This window comes from Oncorhynchus nerka, unplaced genomic scaffold (assembly GCF_034236695.1).
Source record: "Oncorhynchus nerka isolate Pitt River unplaced genomic scaffold, Oner_Uvic_2.0 unplaced_scaffold_1204, whole genome shotgun sequence".
Taxonomy (NCBI): domain Eukaryota; kingdom Metazoa; phylum Chordata; class Actinopteri; order Salmoniformes; family Salmonidae; genus Oncorhynchus; species Oncorhynchus nerka.
In genome coordinates, this window is record NW_027040127.1 from 13,689 (window position 1) to 35,496 (window position 21,808).

Below are 21,808 nucleotides of genomic sequence, written 5' to 3' on the forward strand. Positions count from 1 at the left end.
CCAAGCCAGCGACCCAGGTTCGTGCTTCATGTAGGCTTACCCTGGCGTGATGTTTTGAGAACCGCACAAATCTCTCTCCGACAAGGTCACTTTTAACACTAATTATCATAACGAATTTATTAGAGGAAATTAAGTTGAATATATTGCTAAAACTCACCTTATCCAAGAGAGAATTACACGGCTATTAAAACATCACGCATAAGTAAAGCCTACACCAAACACACAATTAATAAAACATTTTTGTAAAATTCCCAATGTGAAAAATGAATGGCGTAAAAACCATTGGAACCATTTTTATGGGTATTATGACGCGTCCACTGTGCCGGATGGATTTATGACATGAAATCGTCAGCCCTGTTATGGTCAAACCAGTTTCTTTATTTATTATGACGCGTCCATTGTGCCTGACTGGATGTATGGCTGATTTAACATGAAATCGTCAACCCTGTTATGGTCAACCATGTTACTTTATTTGGCACATAATAGGCACTATGGATTTGTATTATTATTTATTTAACCTCTTGAGATGGGAAAACATGCTTATTAAGTTGAACATGTACTCTTCATGACAGAATGTAAAAAATAAGGTGAAATCAGTTTTTCCCCCACCCAGTTTCACTACCCAAAAGGGACTTCATGTGGTGGAACAAGCCATGTGGTTTGCTAATATCATGAAAGTGAAGGTGTGTTTGTAGCCTACTACACAGTTACAAAATGGCGCACATTTCTTGGCAACATTAGAAGTCAGATAAATGTGTTGATTTGAAGGAAATGAGTCATTTTAATGTTAAAAAAGAAACAACCTGTCCCTCATTTTAAAGGTCAACCCTGTTACCTGATGTGAACTACAGATTATTATCCATTATGTTAACCAGCAGGGCTGACAACTTTTGAAAAAAGATTGAAGTGAGATTTGCTATGTGAATTTCATTGCCCCCTGGCACAATCCCTAGATGGGGGACAGGGGGGTCCTCCCCCAGGATGATTTTACTGTTTTAAAGATAATTTCCTCCAATTCTGCGTGTGTATTTTGACATGGTTTAGGCTTGTGACCAGGATGGAACATTTGGTGTATTCAGGATGCTTGGAAAATTAAATTAACTCAAAATTCGACAACTTTGTTAGTTTGAGATTTATTTTGGGGAGGGTTGAAATTTAAAGTATGCTAATATTTTTTTGTTCTTATTTTTGTTGTTGGTTTTCCACTTTATTCAGACAGTAATGAAATAAGAGGGAGACAGGCAAATGCTAGAAACAGTGGGAAGGCTGGAAGCAGGGATTGATCTCTGTTCTCAGGTGGAAAGTTGTATGGGACAAGTGCCGGGGACACCAAGGCTGCACAGGAAGTTGTATGGGACAAGTGCCGGGGACACCAAGGCTGCACAGGAAGTTGTATGGGACAAGTGCCGGGGACACCAAGGCTGCACAGGAAGTTGTATGGGACAAGTGCCGGGGACACCAAGGCTGCACAGGAAGTTGTATGGGACAAGTGCCGGGGACACCAAGGCTGCACAGGAAGTTGTATGGGACAAGTGCCGGGGACACCAAGGCTGCACAGGAAGTTGTATGGGACAAGTGCCGGGGACACCAAGGCTGCACAGGAAGTTGTCATATTAATGGTTGATGGCAGTGGGTAACCAAATCATAGATTGCGGTCTGCTTGTCCATAGACTGTTTTCAAGGTAAAGACACAAACATTTTTGTATTTTGTTATGTGGGTGAACTATATGCTTAAAATAGGGCTGGAAGAAAGTCATGCTTGCTCTCTAAACGTCACAATAAGCACAGTGGCTTGACTGCATTTATTAGACAAACAATGAATGACAGTGACAGATATACGAAGATGACAATCATCATTCTGTTGTCCTTTGCTCCAATGGGTTGAATAAAGTCTAGTAAAATATCTATCTAGATAAGTGATAACCCTGTCTAAATCTGATTATTACAACACTTACCTTTCACGAGGGTGGAGACATGGGTCAGATCTTCATCATTCACTGATACAGTAAATGGTTTGGTTCAGAAAGAAACAGTCAAACTCTCTCTCCCTGGAGTGGAGATAAACTGGGGATGAACCTAGACATCTCTCTCTCCCTGGAGTGGAGATAACAGGGGCTGAACCTGGACATCTCTCTCTCTCTCTCTCCCTGGAGTGGAGATAACAAGGGCTGAACCTGGACATCTCTCTCTCTCTCCGGAGTGGAGATAACAGAGCTGAACCTGGACATATCTCTCTCTCCGGAGTGGAGATAACAGGGGCTGAACCTGGACATCTCTCTCTCTCTGGAGTGGAGATAACTGGGGATGAACCTAGACATCTCTCTCTCCCTGGAGTGGAGATAACAGGGGCTGAACCTGGACATCTCTCTCTCTCTCCGGAGTGGAGATAACAGGGGCTGAACCTGGACATCTCTCTCTCTCTCCGGAGTGGAGATAACAGGGGCTGAACCTGGACATCTCTCTCTCTCTCCGGAGTGGAGATAACAGGGGCTGAACCTGGACATCTCTCTCTCTCTCTCTGGAGTGGAGATAACAGGGGCTGAACCTGGACATCTCTCTCTCTCCGGAGTGGAGATAACAGGGGCTGAACCTGGACATCTCTCTCTCTCTCTCTCTCTCTGGAGTGGAGATAACAGGGGCTGAACCTGGACATCTCTCTCTCTCTGGAGTGGAGATAACTGTGGCTGAACCTGGACATCTCTCTCTCTGGAGTGGAGATAACAGGGGCTGAACCTGGACATCTCTCTCTCTCTCTGGAGTGGAGATAACAGGGGCTGAACCTGGACATCTCTCTCTCTCTGGAGTGGAGATAACTGTGGCTGAACCTGGACATCTCTCTCTCTCTCTCTGGAGTGGAGATAACAGGGGCTGAACCTGGACATCTCTCTCTCCCTGGAGTGGAGATAACTGTGGCTGAACCTGGACATCTCTCTCTCTCCCTGGAGTGGAGATAACTGTGGCTGAACATGGACATCTCTCTCTCTCTCTGAGTGGAGATAACTGTGGCTGAACCTGGACATCTCTCTCTCTCTCTGGAGTGGAGATAACTGTGGCTGAACCTGGACATCTCTCTCTCTCTCTGGAGTGGAGATAACAGGGGCTGAACCTGGACATCTCTCTCTCTCTCTCTCTGGAGTGGAGATAACAGGGGCTGAACCTGGACATCTCTCTCTCTCTGGAGTGGAGATAACAGGGGCTGAACCTGGACATCTCTCTCTCTCTGGAGTGGAGATAACTGCGGCTGAACCTGGACATCTCTCTCTCTCTGGAGTGGAGATAACAGGGGCTGAACCTGGACATCTCTCTCTCTCCCTGGAGTGGAGATAACTGTGGCTGAACCTGGACATCTCTCTCTCTCTGGAGTGGAGATAACAGGGGCTGAACCTGGACATCTCTCTCTCTCTCTGGAGTGGAGATAACAGGGGCTGAACCTGGACATCTCTCTCTCTCTCTGGAGTGGAGATAACTGTGGCTGAACCTGAACATCTCTCTCTCTCTCCGGAGTGGAGATAACTGTGGCTGAACCTGGACATCTCTCTCTCTCTCTGGCGTGGAGATAACAGGGGCTGAACCTGGACATCTCTCTCTCTCTCTCTGGAGTGGAGATAACTGGGGCTGAACCTGGACATCTCTCTCTCTCTCTGGAGTGGAGATAACTGGGGATGAACCTAGACATCTCTCTCTCTGGAGTGGAGATAACAGGGGCTGAACCTGGACATCTCTCTCTCTCTCTGGAGTGGAGATAACAGGGGCTGAACCTGGACATCTCTCTCTCTCTCTGGAGTGGAGATAACTGGGGATGAACCTATACATCTCTCTCTCTCTCTGGAGAGGAGATAACAGGGGCTGAACCTAGACATCTCTCTCTCTCTCTCTGGAGTGGAGATAACTGTGGCTGAACCTGGACATCTCTCTCTCTGGAGTGGAGATAACTGTGGCTGAACCTGGACATCTCTCTCTCTCTCTGGAGTGGAGATAACAGGGGCTGAACCTGGACATCTCTCTCTCTCTGGAGTGGAGATAACTGTGGCTGAACCTGGACATCTCTCTCTCTCTGGAGTGGAGATAACAGGGGCTGAACCTGGACATCTCTCTCTCTCTCTGGAGTGGAGATAACTGTGGCTGAACCTGGACATCTCTCTCTCTCTCTGGAGTGGAGATAACTGTGGCTGAACCTGGACATCTCTCTCTCTGGAGTGGAGATAACAGGGGCTGAACCTGGACATCTCTCTCTCTCTCTCTCTGGAGTGGAGATAACAGGGGCTGAACCTGGACATCTCTCTCTCTCTGGAGTGGAGATAACAGGGGCTGAACCTGGACATCTCTCTCTCTCTCTGGAGTGGAGATAACTGCGGCTGAACCTGGACATCTCTCTCTCTCTGGAGTGGAGATAACAGGGGCTGAACCTGGACATCTCTCTCTCTCCCTGGAGTGGAGATAACTGTGGCTGAACCTGGACATCTCTCTCTCTCTGGAGTGGAGATAACAGGGGCTGAACCTGGACATCTCTCTCTCTCTCTGGAGTGGAGATAACAGGGGCTGAACCTGGACATCTCTCTCTCTCTCTGGAGTGGAGATAACTGTGGCTGAACCTGAACATCTCTCTCTCTCTCCGGAGTGGAGATAACTGTGGCTGAACCTGGACATCTCTCTCTCTCTCTCTGGCGTGGAGATAACAGGGGCTGAACCTGGACATCTCTCTCTCTCTCTGGAGTGGAGATAACAGGGGCTGAACCTGGACATCTCTCTCTCTCTCTGGAGTGGAGATAACTGGGGATGAACCTAGACATCTCTCTCTCTGGAGAGGAGATAACAGGGGCTGAACCTAGACATCTCTCTCTCTCTCTCTCTGGAGTGGAGATAACAGGGGCTGAACCTGGACATCTCTCTCTCTCTCTGGAGTGGAGATAACTGGGGATGAACCTATACATCTCTCTCTCTCTCTGGAGAGGAGATAACAGGGGCTGAACCTAGACATCTCTCTCTCTCTCTCTGGAGTGGAGATAACTGTGGCTGAACCTGGACATCTCTCTCTCTGGAGTGGAGATAACTGTGGCTGAACCTGGACATCTCTCTCTCTCTCTGGAGTGGAGATAACAGGGGCTGAACCTGGACATCTCTCTCCCTCTCTGGAGTGGAGATAACTGTGGCTGAACCTGGACATCTCTCTCTCTGGAGTGGAGATAACAGGGGCTGAACCTGGACATCTCTCTCTCTCTGGAGTGGAGATAACTGTAGCTGAACCTGGACATCTCTCTCTCTCTGGAGTGGAGATAACAGGGGCTGAACCTGGACATCTCTCTCTCTCTGGAGTGGAGATAACAGGGGCTGAACCTGGACATCTCTCTCTCTCTCTCTCTGGAGTGGAGATAACAGGGGCTGAACCTGGACATCTATCGCTCTCTCTCTGGAGTGGAGATAACAGGGTGGCTGAACCTGCACATCTCTCTCTCTCCCTGGAGTGGAGATAACTGCGGCTGAACCTGGACATCTCTCTCTCTCTGGAGTGGAGATAACAGGGGCTGAACCTGGACATCTCTCTCTCTCTCTCTGGAGTGGAGATAACTGGGGATGAACCTAGACATCTCTCTCTCTCTCTGGAGAGGAGATAACATGGGCTGAACCTAGACATCTCTCTCTCTCTCTCTCTCTGGAGAGGAGATAACAGGGGCTGAACCTAGACACCTCTCTCTCTCTCTGGAGTGGAGATAACTGTGGCTGAACCTGGACATCTCTCTCTCTGGAGTGGAGATAACTGTGGCTGAACCTGGACATCTCTCTCTCTGGAGTGGAGATAACTGTGGCTGAACCTGGACATCTCTCTCTCTGGAGTGGAGATAACAGAGGCTGAACCTGGACATCTCTCTCTCTCTCTGGAGTGGAGATAACAGGGGCTGAACCTGGACATCTCTCTCTCTCTGGAGTGGAGATAACAGGGGCTGAACCTGGACATCTCTCTCTCTCTGGAGTGGAGATAACAGGGGCTGAACCTGGACATCTCTCTCTCTCTCTCTCTGGAGTGGAGATAACAGGGGCTGAACCTGGACATCTCTCTCTCTCCCTGGAGTGGAGATAACTGTGGCTGAACCTGGACATCTCTCTCTCTCTGGAGTGGAGATAACAGGGGCTGAACCTGGACATCTCTCTCGCTGGAGTGGATATAACAGGGGCTGAACCTGGACATCTCTCTCGCTGGAGTGGAGATAACTGTGGCTGAACCTGGACAACTTTCTGCTTTACTATAGTTTGTCATTTGTTTGACATGTTGTAATCAGAAACTGGGAAAAACAATCAAAGATGCCAAGTTTCTAGTTGGATTCCTCCAGTCCCATGGTTATCTTCTGTTACCTGGACAGAATAGTGAATATTATAATGACAGAATAGTGAATATTATAATGACAGAATAGTGGATATTATAATGACAGAATAGTGGATATTATAATGACAGAATAGTGGATAATATAATGACAGAATAGTGGATAGAATGACAGAATAGTGGATATTATAATGACAGAATAGTGGATATTATAATGACAGAATAGTGGATATTATAATGTAGTGGATATTATAATATACAGAATAGTGGATATAATAATGACAGAATAGTGGATATTATAATGACAGAATAGTGGATATTATGTTGTCAGAATAGTGGATAATTTAATGACAGAATAGTGGATATTATAATGACAGAATAGTGGATATTATGTTGTCAGAATAGTGGATATTATAATGACAGAATAGTGGATATTATAATGTCAGAATAGTGGATATTATAATGTAGTGGATATTATAATGACAGAATAGTGGATATTATAATGTAAGAATAGTGGATATTATAATGACAGAATAGTGGATATTATAATGAATAGTGGATATTATAATGTAGTGGATATTATAATGACAGAATAGTGGATATTATAATGACAGAATAGCGGATATTATAATGTAATGGATATTATAATGTAGTGGATATTATAATGTAGTGGATATTATAATGACAGAATAGCGGATATTATAATGACAGAATAGTGGATATTATAATGACAGAATAGCGGATATAATAATGACAGAATAGTGGATATTATAATGTCAGAATAGTGGATATTATAATGTAGTGGATATTATAATGACAGAATAGTGGATATTATAATGTAAGAATAGTGGATATTATAATGACAGAATAGTGGATATTATAATGTAGTGGATATTATAATGTAGTGGATATTATAATGACAGAATAGCGGATATTATAATGACAGAATAGTGGATATTATAATGACAGAATAGTGGATATTATAATGACAGAATAGTGGATATTATAATGACAGAATTGTGGATATAATAATGTAGTGGATATTATAATGACAGAATTGTGGATATAATAATGTAGTGGATATTATAATGACAGAATAGTGGATATTATAATGACAGAATAGTGGATATTATAATGACAGAATAGTGGATATTATAATGACAGAATAGTGGATATTATAATGACAGAATAGTGGATATTATAATGACAGAATAGTGGATATTATAATGACAGAATAGTGGATATTATAATGACAGAATAGTGGATAGTATAATGACAGAATAGTGCATATTATAATGACAGAATAGTGGATATTATAATGACAGAATAGTGGATAGTATAATGACAGAATAGTGCATATTATAATGACAGAATAGTGGATATTATAATGACAGAATAGTGCATATTATAATGACAGAATAGTGGATATTATAATGACAGAATAGTGGATATTATAATGACAGAATAGTGGATATTATAATTTTTAGTTTAGTTTAGTTTATTTTATTTTTACAGGGACAGTACACATTAATCAATGTTTCAGTAAAAGTGCCGGTTTTAGCCAGCCGGCTAATTTTCAACCGCAGTCCCTGGGCAGGTTATTAAAAACAATTACAATATAGACAATAGCACCATAGAACAAGCAAGACATAGCAACATAGGACAAGCAAGACATAGCATACAGACAGAGCAACACAGAACAGAAAGCAGCAAGACAAAATTCATAAAAGCAACAAAGTGTTTCCACACCTCACAAGCTACAGACAACAGACAACATGGAAAGCGGCAACACACAGCTAGGGACCATGTTCACAAATCTGATTGACCTTTAGCCAGGTCTTCAAGCATTTTGTGAAAGTGTGATATGTGGTGCAGTTATGTGTGTCTGATGGCAGTGTATTCCAGACATGGGAAGCTCTCACAGAGAATGCAGATTTACTAAAGGTGCTTTTCCTTAGGGGAACTATACAGTCACCTCTCATGGCAGACCTTGTGGATCTGCTGCCATATGTCTGGGTTTTCTGTTTAACAAAAATATTGAGTGGAGGGGAGCCAGGCCATTAAGGATCTTGAATACAAGACATGCGTCGGTGTATTGCACAAGATTTTCCCAACTCAAGAGCTCATGTTTTCTAAGGATGTGACAATGATGATGGCTATTGGGCTTCCTATCAAGCACTTTGAGAGCCTGTTTGTAGACAGACTGAATAGGTTTTAATGTTGTACAGCAAGCTTGGGCCCAACTAGTCAAGCAGTATGTTAAGTGGGGGAGTATCATAGATTTGAAGTACAGTTTTGCTACCTCTGTAGTCAAACAATTTCGTATAAATCGGAAATTAGCTAGATTGAATTTAGTTATTTGAATTACCTTTTTCACATGCTTTTTAAAAGAGAGGTTGGAATCAAGTATGATGCCAAGGTACTTAAAATCGGATACCACCTGGAGCTTCTCCCCTGACACATAGACATCTGGCTCAGTAGCATCTGTTGCCCTCTTTGTGAAGAACATGCAAACAGTTTTTTTCACATTGAGATGCAAACACGAGTCACTGAGCCACTTTATAATGACAGAATAGTGGATATTATAATGACAGAATAGCGGATATTATAATGACAGAATAGTGGATTTTATAATGACAGAATAGTGCATATTATAATGACAGAATAGTGGATATTATAATGTAGTGGATATTATAATGACAGAATAGTGCATATTATAATGACAGAATAGTGGATATTATAATGTAGTGGATATTATAATGACAGAAAAGTGGATGTTATAATGACAGAATAGTGCATATTATAATGACAGAATAGTGCATATTATAATGTGAATACTGAATACACAGTATCACTTCCTGAAGCTGCTTGCTGCAACGTAACAAGGGTGTGTATTTACACAGGAGACGTCATTGTAGACAACCAGTAAAAGGAAAGGCTTAAAAGGAATCCCTATACAAAAGAGGAAATCACATCACAGGATCTCTTTCCACTTCCCCTGAATGTTTCTGACCTCACAGAGGGTGTTGTGCCAGAGATGACAGAGAAAGGAGATTCACTAAAAACACACCACTTCAATACAGCTACGACCTCATTGAAGTTGACATTGTACACTGTTAAGGTCTGTGTGTGTGTGATCATAACAGCTTCCTCTTCAACTGAATGAGTCCCATTTCTATGTACTGAACACAACCCATATTACTCTACTCCATTTACTGTACTGTCATATTGTGATCAGTATTAAAACATTTCCACCTCTCTTCTTTCATCTATTACTGTACTGTCATATTGTGATCAGTATTAAAACATTTACACCTCTCTTCTTCCATCTATTACTGTACTGTCATATTCTGATCAATATTAAAACATTTACACCTCTCTTCTTCCATCTATTACTGTACTGTCATATTGTGATCAGTATTAAAACATTTACACCTCTCTTCTTCCATCTATTACTGTACTGTCATATTCTGATCAGTATTAAAACATTTACACCTCTCTTCTTCCATCTATTACTGTACTGTCATATTGTGATCAGTATTAAAACATTTACACCTCTCTTCTTCCATCTATTACTGTACTGTCATATTCTGATCAGTATTAAAACATTTACACCTTTCTTCTTCCATCTATTACTGTACTGTCATATTCTGATCAGTATTAAAACATTTACACCTCTCTTCTTCCATCTATTACTGTACTGTCATATTCTGATCAATATTAAAACATTTACACCTCTCTTCTTCCATCTATTACTGTACTGTCATATTCTGATCAGTATTAAAACATTTACACCTCTCTTCTTCCATCTATTACTGTACTGTCATATTCTGATCAGTATTAAAACATTTACACCTCTCTTCTTCCATCTATTACTGTACTGTCATATTCTGATCAATATTAAAACATTTAAACCTCTCTTCTTCCATCTGGTTGATTAACTTTATTAGTCACATCTGTCACATGTACATTACATTCAGTGGAATTGAGTTTAAATACAAACAAGATTGTTGTGTCAAGAATTTGACAAATAAACATTCTACAGACAACAATATTTACAAACACCAAGAAGCCCAATAACAACAAGATCAATGATTTCTAAATGAAAACAGTTTTTACAACACAGTGTGGTGATTCATTCTATTAATGAATGACTCTAGTTGACAATGTCTGTCAACGTCAATGGTGTTTATTCATGAATATTTACAATCATTTACACACTAGAGAGCTGTTCTAAGAGTGTCGTACTAAACCACGATGTCGTACTGAACCATGATGTCATACTGAACCATGATGTCGTACTGAACTATGATGTCATACTGAACCATGATGTCGTACTGAACCATGATGTCGTACTGAACCATGATGTCGTACTGAACCATGACGTCGTACTGAACCATGATGTCGTACTGAACCATGATGTCGTACTGAACCATGATGTCATACTGAACCATGATGTCATACTGAACCATGATGTCATACTGAACCATGATTAAAGGGAAACGCCATGTTGTATTTTTATTTTGTGTTTGTATTTATTGTGGATCCCCATTAGCTGCCAAGGCAGCATCTCTTCTTCCTGGGGTCCAGCAAAATTAAGGCAGTTTATACAATTTTAAAAACATTACAATACCCGGGACAGACAGCAGCAGTCACAGCAACTAAGCCCAACTGTGCTGCAGGATCATAAAATAAAACAATATAAAAACACGGTCAGCTTTACAAAAACAATAAACCTCTCGTTCAGCTTCCAGCTCCCAACAACAAACAGAAGTCGCGCTCAGACCTCAGCAGGTCCAAGTTGTGTTTCACACAGGGACCTCCTGACACAGGGACCTCCTGACACAGGGACCTCCTGACACAGGGACCTCCTGACACAGGGACCTCCTGACACAGGGACCTCCTGACACAGGGACACTGAGGAGTCATAAACCAGAAACCCTGGATAGAGGGGCTCAGTGAATGTGGTGTGATATGTGTACAGGTGGGTCAGTGAGTCAGAGGAGACTCTGTAGAAGGACAGAGAGCCGACTGGCCAGTCCAGATACACTCCTACTCTGTGGGAGCTGGAGGGGGGGACGGCTATGAGAGTGGTATTATTATTGTGCCAGGCCGTATAAAGGTTGTCAGAGCAGACCAGACTCCAGGACTTGTCATTCCATCCAATCAGACTGTCCTCACACTCTCCTCTCCTGCTGATTCCTTTATATGTCACTCCAATAGCAGCCCTTCTCCCACTCCACTCTACCTCCCAGTAACAGCACCCAGTCAGACCCTCTCTACACAGCACCTGCTTCCTGTAGCCAAATCTCTCTGGGTGATTAGGATATGGCTGATCCTCTCTCCCACGTGTCACCTTTCTGTTCTCCTCAGACAGAGAGAGGAGTCTGTTTACTGTGTTTGGGTCCAGTGTGAGATCACATGCATCTGATGGATGAAACCAGACACAATATTAGAAATCAAAAGGTAACTTGTTGAATGATCATATGATATACTGTATGGTATTATAAAACACACTTATTCACATTAATTACACACATACTCAAACACCTGTATGCATTGATGAACACACACACGCTGGACACATGATGTCATACTGAACCATGATGTCGTACTGAACCATGATGTCACACATACACACACACACACACACACACACACACACACACACACACACACACACACACACACACACACACACACACACACACACACACACACACACACACACACACACACACACACACACACACACACACACACACACACACATTCATGTATGCATGCATGAACACTCACACATTGCTAATGTAACAAGAACACACCACAGACATACACAGACACACACATTGTCAAAGCAACTCTTTCTAAACTTTGGTGTCCCTGATTTCTGCTTCTGTAGAACTACAGCTGATATTTAATATGACCAAGTAATTAATGATGGTGGTCTTCGACTTTGACTTGAACTTGAATTAAGACTTATTCTTAGTCATATTCTTCACAGTAGTCAACACTCACATTTTCTAAGCCCAGGATTCATTGTGTACTCTCCACCATGTTCCACACTGTAGCGGTAAGCAGAAGAGCAGATTGTCATTGAGTGATACACGTCAACTCACACACTCACACAAGTACACACACACACGCACACGCACACACACGGATAAACACACACAGTCAGCATATAACTTTGTCCAAGTTTTGATAAGAATGTTGGTCTTAACTAGTCTGATAAGTCAAACATGTCTGATATGAACATTGACATAAACCCTCTACATACTTGAGTTTCTCCAGTCTGCAGTGTGGATCCTCCAGTCTAGCAGAGAGCAGTCTGACTCCTGAGTCTCCTGGGTGATTGTAGCTCAGATCCAGCTCTCTCAGGTGTGAGGGGTTTGACCTCAGAGCTGAGACGAGAAAAGCACAGCCTTCCTCTGTGACTAGACAGCCTGACAGCCTGCAAAGAGTCAAATCATATTAAAACCACACTGATATTCTTTGGTGGTGAAATTGGAGTGGCAGTATATTTTTTTAAACCTGCCATATCTATTCATAAATGAATGAATGTGTATTAAAGTAGTCAGAAGGATAGTATTTGGTCCCATATTCTTTGAACGCGATGACTACATCAAGCTTGTCACTGCCATGATTGAGAAAGATCATGAATGAATCACTAATAATAAAGAGTGAGAGAGTTACAGAGGCTACAACCAAACATACTAACCTCTCACCATTAACCTCTAATTAAAGGTGACATACTAACCTCTCACCATTAACCTCTAATTAAAGGTGACATTCTAACCTCTCACCATTAACCTCTAATTAAAGGTGACATTCTAACCTCTCACCATTAACCTCTAATTAAAGGTGACATACTAACCTCTCACCATTAACCTCTAATTAAAGGTGACATTCTAACCTCTCACCATTAACCTCTAATTAAAGGTGACATACTAACCTCTCACCATTAACCTCTAATAAAAAGTGACGTTCTGTACTGTCACCTAATATTAAACTGTTTTCTCAAATCTAAATTGCTGGAGTATAGAATACATTTTAAAACTGTAAGCTTCACTGTCCAAACACATATGATGTGGACTATCTGTCTGGTAAACACATATGATGTGGACTATGTATCTGGTAAACACATATGATGTGGACTATGTGTACCTGGTAAACACATATGATGTGGACTATGTGTCTGGTAAACACATATGATGTGGACTATGTGTCTGGTAAACACATATGATGTGGACTATGTGTCTGGTAAACACATATGATGTGGACTATGTATCTGGTAAACACATATGATGTGGACTATGTATCTGGTAAACACATATGATGTGGACTATGTGTCTGGTAAACACATATGATGTGGACTATGTGTCTGGTAAACACATATGATGTGGACTATGTGTCTGGTAAACACATATGATGTGGACTATGTGTCTCTGATAATCACATATGATGTGGACTATGTGTCTGGTAAACACATATGATGTGGACTATGTGTCTCTGATAATCACATATGATGTGGACTATGTATCTGGTAAACACATATGATGTGGACTATGTGTCTGGTAAACACATATGATGTGGACTATGTGTATCTGGTAAACACATATGATGTGGACTATGTGTCTGGTAAACACATATGATGTGGACTATGTCTCTGGTAAACACATATGATGTGGACTATGTGTACCTGGTAAACACATATGATGTGGACTATGTGTACCTGGTAAACACATATGATGTGGACTATGTGTACCTGGTAAACACATATGATGTGGACTATGTGTACCTGGTAAACACATATGATGTGGACTATGTGTACCTGGTAAACACATATGATGTGGACTATGTGTGTCTGGTAAACACATGTGGATTTGGTGAATAGTTATCACTTGTTGTCCAATTACATTAACACTGACCTCAGAGTCTCCAGTTTACAGTGGGGATTCCCCAGTCCATCAGAGAGAAGCTTCACTCCTGAATCCTTCAGGTCATTGTTACTCAGGTCCAGCTCTCTCAGGTGTGAGGGGTTTGACCTCAGAGCTGAGACCAGAGAAGCACAGCCTTCCTCTGTGACTCCACAGCCTGACAGCCTGAAAAGAGTCAAATCATATTAAAACAACACTGCTATTCTTTGGTGGTGAAAATAGTGGCAGTATATTTTTCAACATATTCAGATATATCAGTGTCCTGAAACTTGCAATATCTATTAATAAATTAATGTATCATTATTATAAATGATCATAATATTGCTTCTAGAGAGAAATATGGTTTGTATGAACATTTGAGTATACTGGCATCTCAAATCCAAAATGCTGGAGTATAGAGCCACATTTAAAATGTTAGTGTCACTGTCAAAATAGATATGGTGTGAACTGTATATTCAATACAATCTAAGTCTGATACCTCACTGTCTGTCTTCTGACTGATACGTCTTCTTAAACTGGTCTGGTCAGTCTACTGGTCAGTCTACTGGTCAGTCTACTGGTTCAGTCTACTGGTCAGTCTACTGGTCAGTCTACTGGTTCAGTCTACCGGTCAGTCTACTGGTTCAGTATACTGGTCAGTCTACTGGTCAGTCTACTGGTTCAGTCTACTGGTCAGTCTACTGGTCAGTCTACTGGTTCAGTCTACTGGTTGTCTACTGGTTCAGTCTACTGGTCAGTCTACTGGTCAGTCTACTGGTTCAGTCTACTGGTCAGTCAACTGGTTCAGTCTACTGGTCAGTCTACTGGTTCAGTCTACTGGTTCAGTCTACCGGTCAGTCTACTGGTTCAGTCTACCGGTCAGTCTACTGGTTCAGTATACTGGTCAGTCTACTGGTCAGTCTACTGGTTCAGTCTACTGGTCAGTCTACTGGTCAGTCTACTGGTTCAGTCTACTGGTCAGTCTACTGGTCAGTCTACTGGTTCAGTCTACTGGTCAGTCTACTGGGTCAGTCTACTGGTTCAGTCTACTGGTTCAGTCTACTGGTCAGTCTACTGGTTCAGTCTACTGGTTCAGTCTACCGGTCAGTCTACTGGTTCAGTATACTGGTCAGTCTACTGGTCAGTCTACTGGTTCAGTCTACTGGTCAGTCTACTGGTCAGTCTACTGGTTCAGTCTACTGGTTGTCTACTGGTTCAGTCTACTGGTCAGTCTACTGGTCAGTCTACTGGTTCAGTCTACTGGTCAGTCTACTGGTCAGTCTACTGGTTCAGTCTACTGGTTCAGTCTACTGGTTGTCTACTGGTTCAGTCTACTGGTCAGTCTACTGGTCAGTCTACTGGTTCAGTCTACTGGTTGTCTACTGGTTCAGTCTACTGGTCAGTCTACTGGTCAGTCTATAATGTCACCTTTTATTTGAGGCTATTTTCATACATATCTGTGCTACTGTTAAGAACTGAGTGATCTTTATGTTTCTATTGCCCCCATGTTACGAAGTCATAATATTATGACCAATTCACTTATAGTGTATTAAAGTAGTCAAAAGTATAGTATTTGGTACCATTTTCCTTGCCAACAATGACTACATCAAGCCTGTGACTGCCATGATTAAAACCTGTTAGGGAAGTTGCGAATTTTCGCAGCTTTTTGTTAAAAATCGCGCAACATTTCAGCGCCCTGCTATTCATGCCAGGAATATAGTATATGCATATGATTAGTATGTGTGGATAGAAAACACTCAGACGTTTCTAAAACTGTTTAAATCACGGCTGTGACTATAACAGAACGTGCGTTTCATCGAAAAGTGCAGGGAAATCTGATCACTGAAAATGGAAATAAATATCCATGCGCGACTTCAAGGAATTGTTCAAAGTGAACCGAATTAAATGAGGCCGAGGTTGCAGTGCCTACAGCTTCCACACAATGTCTAGAGTCTTGTCATTTGATTCGGCTTTGATTCTTGGTCAAAACGACACAAGGGAAGCGATTCCCTCCGGTCTCCGACCGGATGTTTTGGTTGAGATTTCTCCTGACAATATTTTCCAACTGAGACCTATAGAATTTACATCGCCTCCTGATTAATTTTATCGCTTATTAACGTGTACTAATACCTAAAGTTGCATTACAAAAGTATTTCGAAGTGTTTTGTGAAAGTTTATCGTCAACTTTTTTAATTTTAAAAAATGACGTTACGTTAGAAAAAGCAATTTTTTTCCGTTGTTCACACAGTATTCTTAGATCGATATCTAGGCTATATATATGGACCGATTTAATCGAAAAAAGACCCTAAATGATGTTTATGGGACATCTAGGAGTGCCAAGAAAGAAGCTCGTCAAAGGTAATGAATGTTTTATATTTTATTTCTGCGTTTTGGTTTGCGCCGGCTAACGCAAAATCTGTCGTGTTAGGTGACGTTGCAGTATTTTGAGGGTGCATGCTATCAGATAATAGCTTCTCATGCTTTCGCCGAAAAGCATTTTACAAATCTGACTTGGTGGATAGATTCACAATGAGTGTAGCTTTAATTCAGTACATTGTATGTCCATTTTAATGAAAGTTTGAGGTTTATCAACCTCTATAGGTGGCGCTCTTGAACATTTCCGCTGATTGATGTTCCCACCACGGGACCACGGCCCTAACAAGTTTAAGAAAGACCATGAATGAATCATTAATAATAACGAGTGAGAGAGTTACAGAGGCTACAACAAAACATACTAACCTCTCACCATTAACCTCTAATTAAAGGTGACATTCTAACCTCTCACCATTAACCTCTAATTAAAGGTGACATTCTAACCTCTCACCATTAACCTCTAATTAAAGGTGACATACTAACCTCTCACCATTAACCTCTAATTAAAGGTGACATACTAACCTCTCACCATTAACCTCTAATTAAAGGTGACATACTAACCTCTCACCATTAACCTCTAATTAAAGGTGACATACTAACCTCTCACCATTAACCTCTAATTAAAGGTGACATACTAACCTCTCACCATTAACCTCTAATTAAAGGTGACATTCTAACCTCTCACCATTAACCTCTAATTAAAGGTGACATACTATCCTCTCACCATTAACCTCTAATTAAAGGTGACATTCTAACCTCTCACCATTAACCTCTAATTAAAGGTGACATTCTAAACTCTCACCATTAACCTCTAATTAAAGGTTACATTCTGTACTGTCACCTAATATTACACATTTGATCTCAAATCCAAAATGCTGGAGCATAGCGCCAAATTTAAAACTGTAAACTTCACTGTCCAAACACACATATGATGTGGACTATGTGCCTGGTAAACACATGTGGATCTAGTGAACAGTTATCACTTGTTGACCAAATACAGGAATACTGACCTCAGAATCTCCAGTTTACAGTGGGGATTCCCCAGTCCAGCAAAGAGCAGCTTCACTCCTGAATCCTTCAGGTCATTGTTACTCAGATCCAGCTCTCTCAGGTGTGAGGGGTTTGACTTCAGAGCTGAGACCAGAGAAGCACAGCCTTCCTCTGTGACACCACAGCCTGACAACCTGCAAAGAGATCATCACAAACACACTGTTAATTTAACACCAGGATTGTAGAAGGAAAATGGCAAATGTATTTGGTTTATTCTCTCAAACAACCTATAGATTCATCTTCTGTTTCTTAGAATTGTATGGTCATTTTGTTATACTAATGTGAACACCAATGCACTGATTAAATATGTTATTCAATAATACATATTTTTCTCTAAACTTAATATTTCTTCCTGATGATTAGTACTTAAATGCATTTGTATTTACTCACAGAGCAGCTCTGGAGGCTTTGACCACTGGCAGCAGCCTCAGAAGACCTTCCTCTGATCTGGAGTATTTCTTCAGGTCAAACACATCCAGCTCCTTTTCTGAAGTCAGCAACACAAAGACCAGAGCTGACCACTGTGCAGGTAAGAGTTCATCACTGGAGACACTTCCTGATCTCAGGTAGCTTTGGATCTCCTCCACTAGAGAATGGTCATTCAGTTCATTCAGACAGTGGAACAGATTGATGCACCTCTCTGGAGAGGGATTTTCACTGATCTTCTCCTTGATGTACTTGACTGTTTCTTCATGACTCTGTGAGCTGCTTATTGTCTTTGTCAGTAGACCTCGTAAGTGCTTCTGATTGGACTCCAGTGAGAGGCCCAGAAGGAAGCGGAGGAAAAGGTCCAGGTTTCCCGTCTCACTTTGTAAGGCTTTATCCACAGCACTCTTGTAGACAGTAACTTCTGTCTTCAGTAGACAATCGTTGCTGGATGTTGTTTGAGGTTCGGCCATAAGATTCTCATTGTTGTTGCTGAATGAGAGGAACACATATACAGCAGCCAGAAACTCCTGAATGCTCAGATGCACGAAGCAGTACACCTTGTCCTGGTACAGCCCACATTCCTCTTTAAAGAGCTGTGTGCACAATCCTGAGTACACTGAGGCTTCATTGACATCAATGCCAGCCTCTTTCAGGTCTTCTTCATAGAAAATCAGATTGCCATTCACAAGCTGTTGAAAAGCCAGTTTTCCCAGTGACAGAATGCTCTCTTTATTCCAGTCTGGACCTCTCTCTTCTTTCCCAAGATACTTTTCATTCTTCTGTTTTGTATGAAACACCACAAGGTGTGTGTACATCTCAGTCAGAGTCTTGGGCATCTCTTCTCTCTTATATTTCAACATGTGTTCAAGGACTGTTGCAGAAATCCAACAGAAGACTGGAATGTGGCACATGATGTGGAGGCTCCTTGATGTCTTTATGTGTGAGATGATTCTGCTGGCCAGATCCTCATCACTGAATCTCTTCCTGAAGTAGTCCTCCTTCTGTGGGTCATTAAACCCTCGTACCTCTGTCACCTGGTCAACACACCCTGAAGGAATCTTATTGGCTGCTGCAGGTCGGGTAGTTATCCAGAGGAGAGCAGAGGGAAGCAGATTTCCCTTGATGAGATTTGTCAGCAGAACATCCACTGAGGTTGACTTGGTGACGTCACAACATATCTTGTTCTTCTGGAAGTCTAGGGGGGAGTCGGCACTCATCCAGACCATCAAAGATGAACAGAATTTTGTACTTGTCGTATTTGGAGATTCTTGATTCTTTGGTTTCCATTGAGAAGTGATAGAGAAGTTCAATCAAAGTGTGTTTTTTCTCTTTCATCAAATTCAGCTCTCGAAAAGGGAAGGAAAAAACAAATTGGACATCCTGATTTGCTTTTCCTTCAGCCCAGTCCAGAATGAACTTCTGCACAGAGACTGTTTTTCCAATGCCAGCGACTCCCTTTGTCAGCACAGTTCTGATAGGTTTGTCTTGTCCAGTTAAGGGTGTGAAGATGTCGTTACATTTGATTGCAGTCTCTGGTCTTGCTTGTTTCCTGGTTGTTGTCTCAATCTGTCTCAGCTCATGTTCATTATTGACCTCTCCTGTTCCACCCTCTGTGATGTAGAGCTCTGTGTAGATCTTATTGAGAAGTGTTGGGTTTCCTTGTTTAGCGATCCCCTCAAATACACATTGAAACTTCTTCTTCAGATTAGATTTGAGTTCACGTTGGCAAATCACAGCAAGCTCATCTGAATGAAGAAATAACACAGAGGATATTAATGTTACATCTGATTTAATGCCTACAGTATTGTTAGACTGTGCTATAATGTTTAAATGGTAATAATGTATTATCTTACTGTAACTGTCTGTATAAATGTGTAAATGTTTTCATTATACATTACACACCGGTGTGACTGATTATATCATTATTGGTATTATTGATGGTATTATTAATTCTCTCTTGTCTAAATGAATCACCACAACACATCCCTGCTGGTACTGTACTTGATGAGGTCACTAGGTGTTGTGTTAATTCAGGTACAATGTCATTGAGTTACACGGCTACTTTAGCTGTACTTTAGTTTCAGCTTTTAAATGTTTGTTATAAAACAGCATTCAACATGAGGCAGACAGCTCTTACTTTTCTCCAGTGTGTCAGCAAGCTCCTTCTGGTTCATTTTCCTCAGGACGTGCAGTGTGATCTTCAGAGCCCCCTCTCTGGCACTGCTCTCCTGCTTCTCATCTTCAGCATCCACTTCCTTATCCTGCTTCTGACTCTCAAAGCCTTGTGAGAGTTCTGGACTAAGAATCCTCTTGAACATCTTCAGCTCGTTCTTTACAAATGTCATAATATTCTCTTCAAGCAACTGAAATAAATGAAGTAAATTAGTTAAACAAGAGAATAAATGCTTTCTCATTAACACATTAATGAATGATTGACAGATCAACTTTTTCTTGAGGTAAATGAAAACATATGTACATAACAGGACCACATACACTGAATATGGAGGCCAGGTCTGTTTGCTGACTCTGGGAAGACTGACCACTGAGAATCTCTGACTCTGATCTCTCCTGTTGGTTTCTGTGGACAAAACATCCAAGGAGTGCACACACACACACACACACACACACACACACACACACAGGGAGGGAATGTTGTGTTTGTTTAATATTGTTTTAGGACTTTGAAAATGGGAAAAAGGATTAGCCTATTGATTATTAAAACAACAAAAATAAATTGAAAAATGGGAGAGGAGAAATGACTAGAGACAGTGCTGTTTAACTCACAGACCATGACCCATGAGTACCTCTTACCTTTGTCCAGTAGAAAAGTCTGCCTCTCTGAACAATATAGGTATACCCATAGACCGCTCACTCTTCATGGACAGACCGCTGGGCACAGGGGAGGCTGGTCTCTCCTGCTTGATTGGGCTTCAACACAACAGAGACAAACATTATGTCTCTCGTCTACTCTGAGCTCAGATGGGGAAACATACTGTAAGAAGAGTTTCATTCCAAAACACTATATACAGTTGGGAGAACAAGTATTTGATACACTGCCGATTTTGCAGGTTTTCCTACTTACAAAGCATGTAGAGGTCTGTCATTTTTATCATAGGTACACTTCAACTGTGAGAGACGGAATCTAAAACAAAAATACAGAAAATCACATTGTATGATTTTTAAGTAATTCATTTGCATTTTATTGATTGATTTTCTGGATTTTTTGTTTTAGATCCCGTCTCTCACAGTTGAAGTGTACCTATGATAAAAATGACAGACCTCTACATGCTTTGTAAGTAGGAAAACCTGCAAAATCGGCAGTGTATCAAATACTTGTTCTCCCCACTGTATCCGTTTTTAGAAATGTTGGTACATTGGCTTTGATAGTTTAAAGGACTCTGAACAACAGTGTCCTGACGAGAGAGCACATGTTCTATGCCAGGTGAAATTGTGCATCATTAGCTCATTGTCATGGATTTATCCAAATAAATGTCACTAGAAAACAGCTAAAACAAATGGAACTGCAGCTACATTGATGTTATACTGGCTGCACTCTTTGACGTGACTGTAAGTTATCTGTAGTTGTCTAGCTAGCAAGGGATAAGAACGTTACCACCCAGTTTGGCAATGGATCATTTAGAACAAACGACTGGCTCTCATCCATAGATACAGAACAAAAAGACTTAACTACTGGGTCTCATCCATAGATACAGAACAAAAA

At 41.4% G+C, this 21,808-nt stretch overlaps 1 protein-coding gene across 1 annotated transcript in view; it reads right to left on the reverse strand.

Annotated features, from left to right (window-relative positions):
• Window positions 1-11,018: 11,018 nt before the first annotated feature.
• Window positions 11,019-21,808, reverse strand: part of LOC115120496 (uncharacterized) — a 70,840-nt gene continuing 60,050 nt past the window's right edge. Inside the window, 8 exon segments of the mRNA XM_065015938.1 lie at window positions 11,019-11,743; window positions 12,335-12,381; window positions 12,597-12,770; window positions 14,248-14,421; window positions 18,049-19,289; window positions 19,291-19,832; window positions 20,225-20,450; window positions 20,581-20,688. Coding sequence (XP_064872010.1) covers window positions 11,097-11,743; window positions 12,335-12,381; window positions 12,597-12,770; window positions 14,248-14,421; window positions 18,049-19,289; window positions 19,291-19,832; window positions 20,225-20,450; window positions 20,581-20,688 — 3,159 coding nt within the window. The 3' untranslated portion in view covers window positions 11,019-11,096.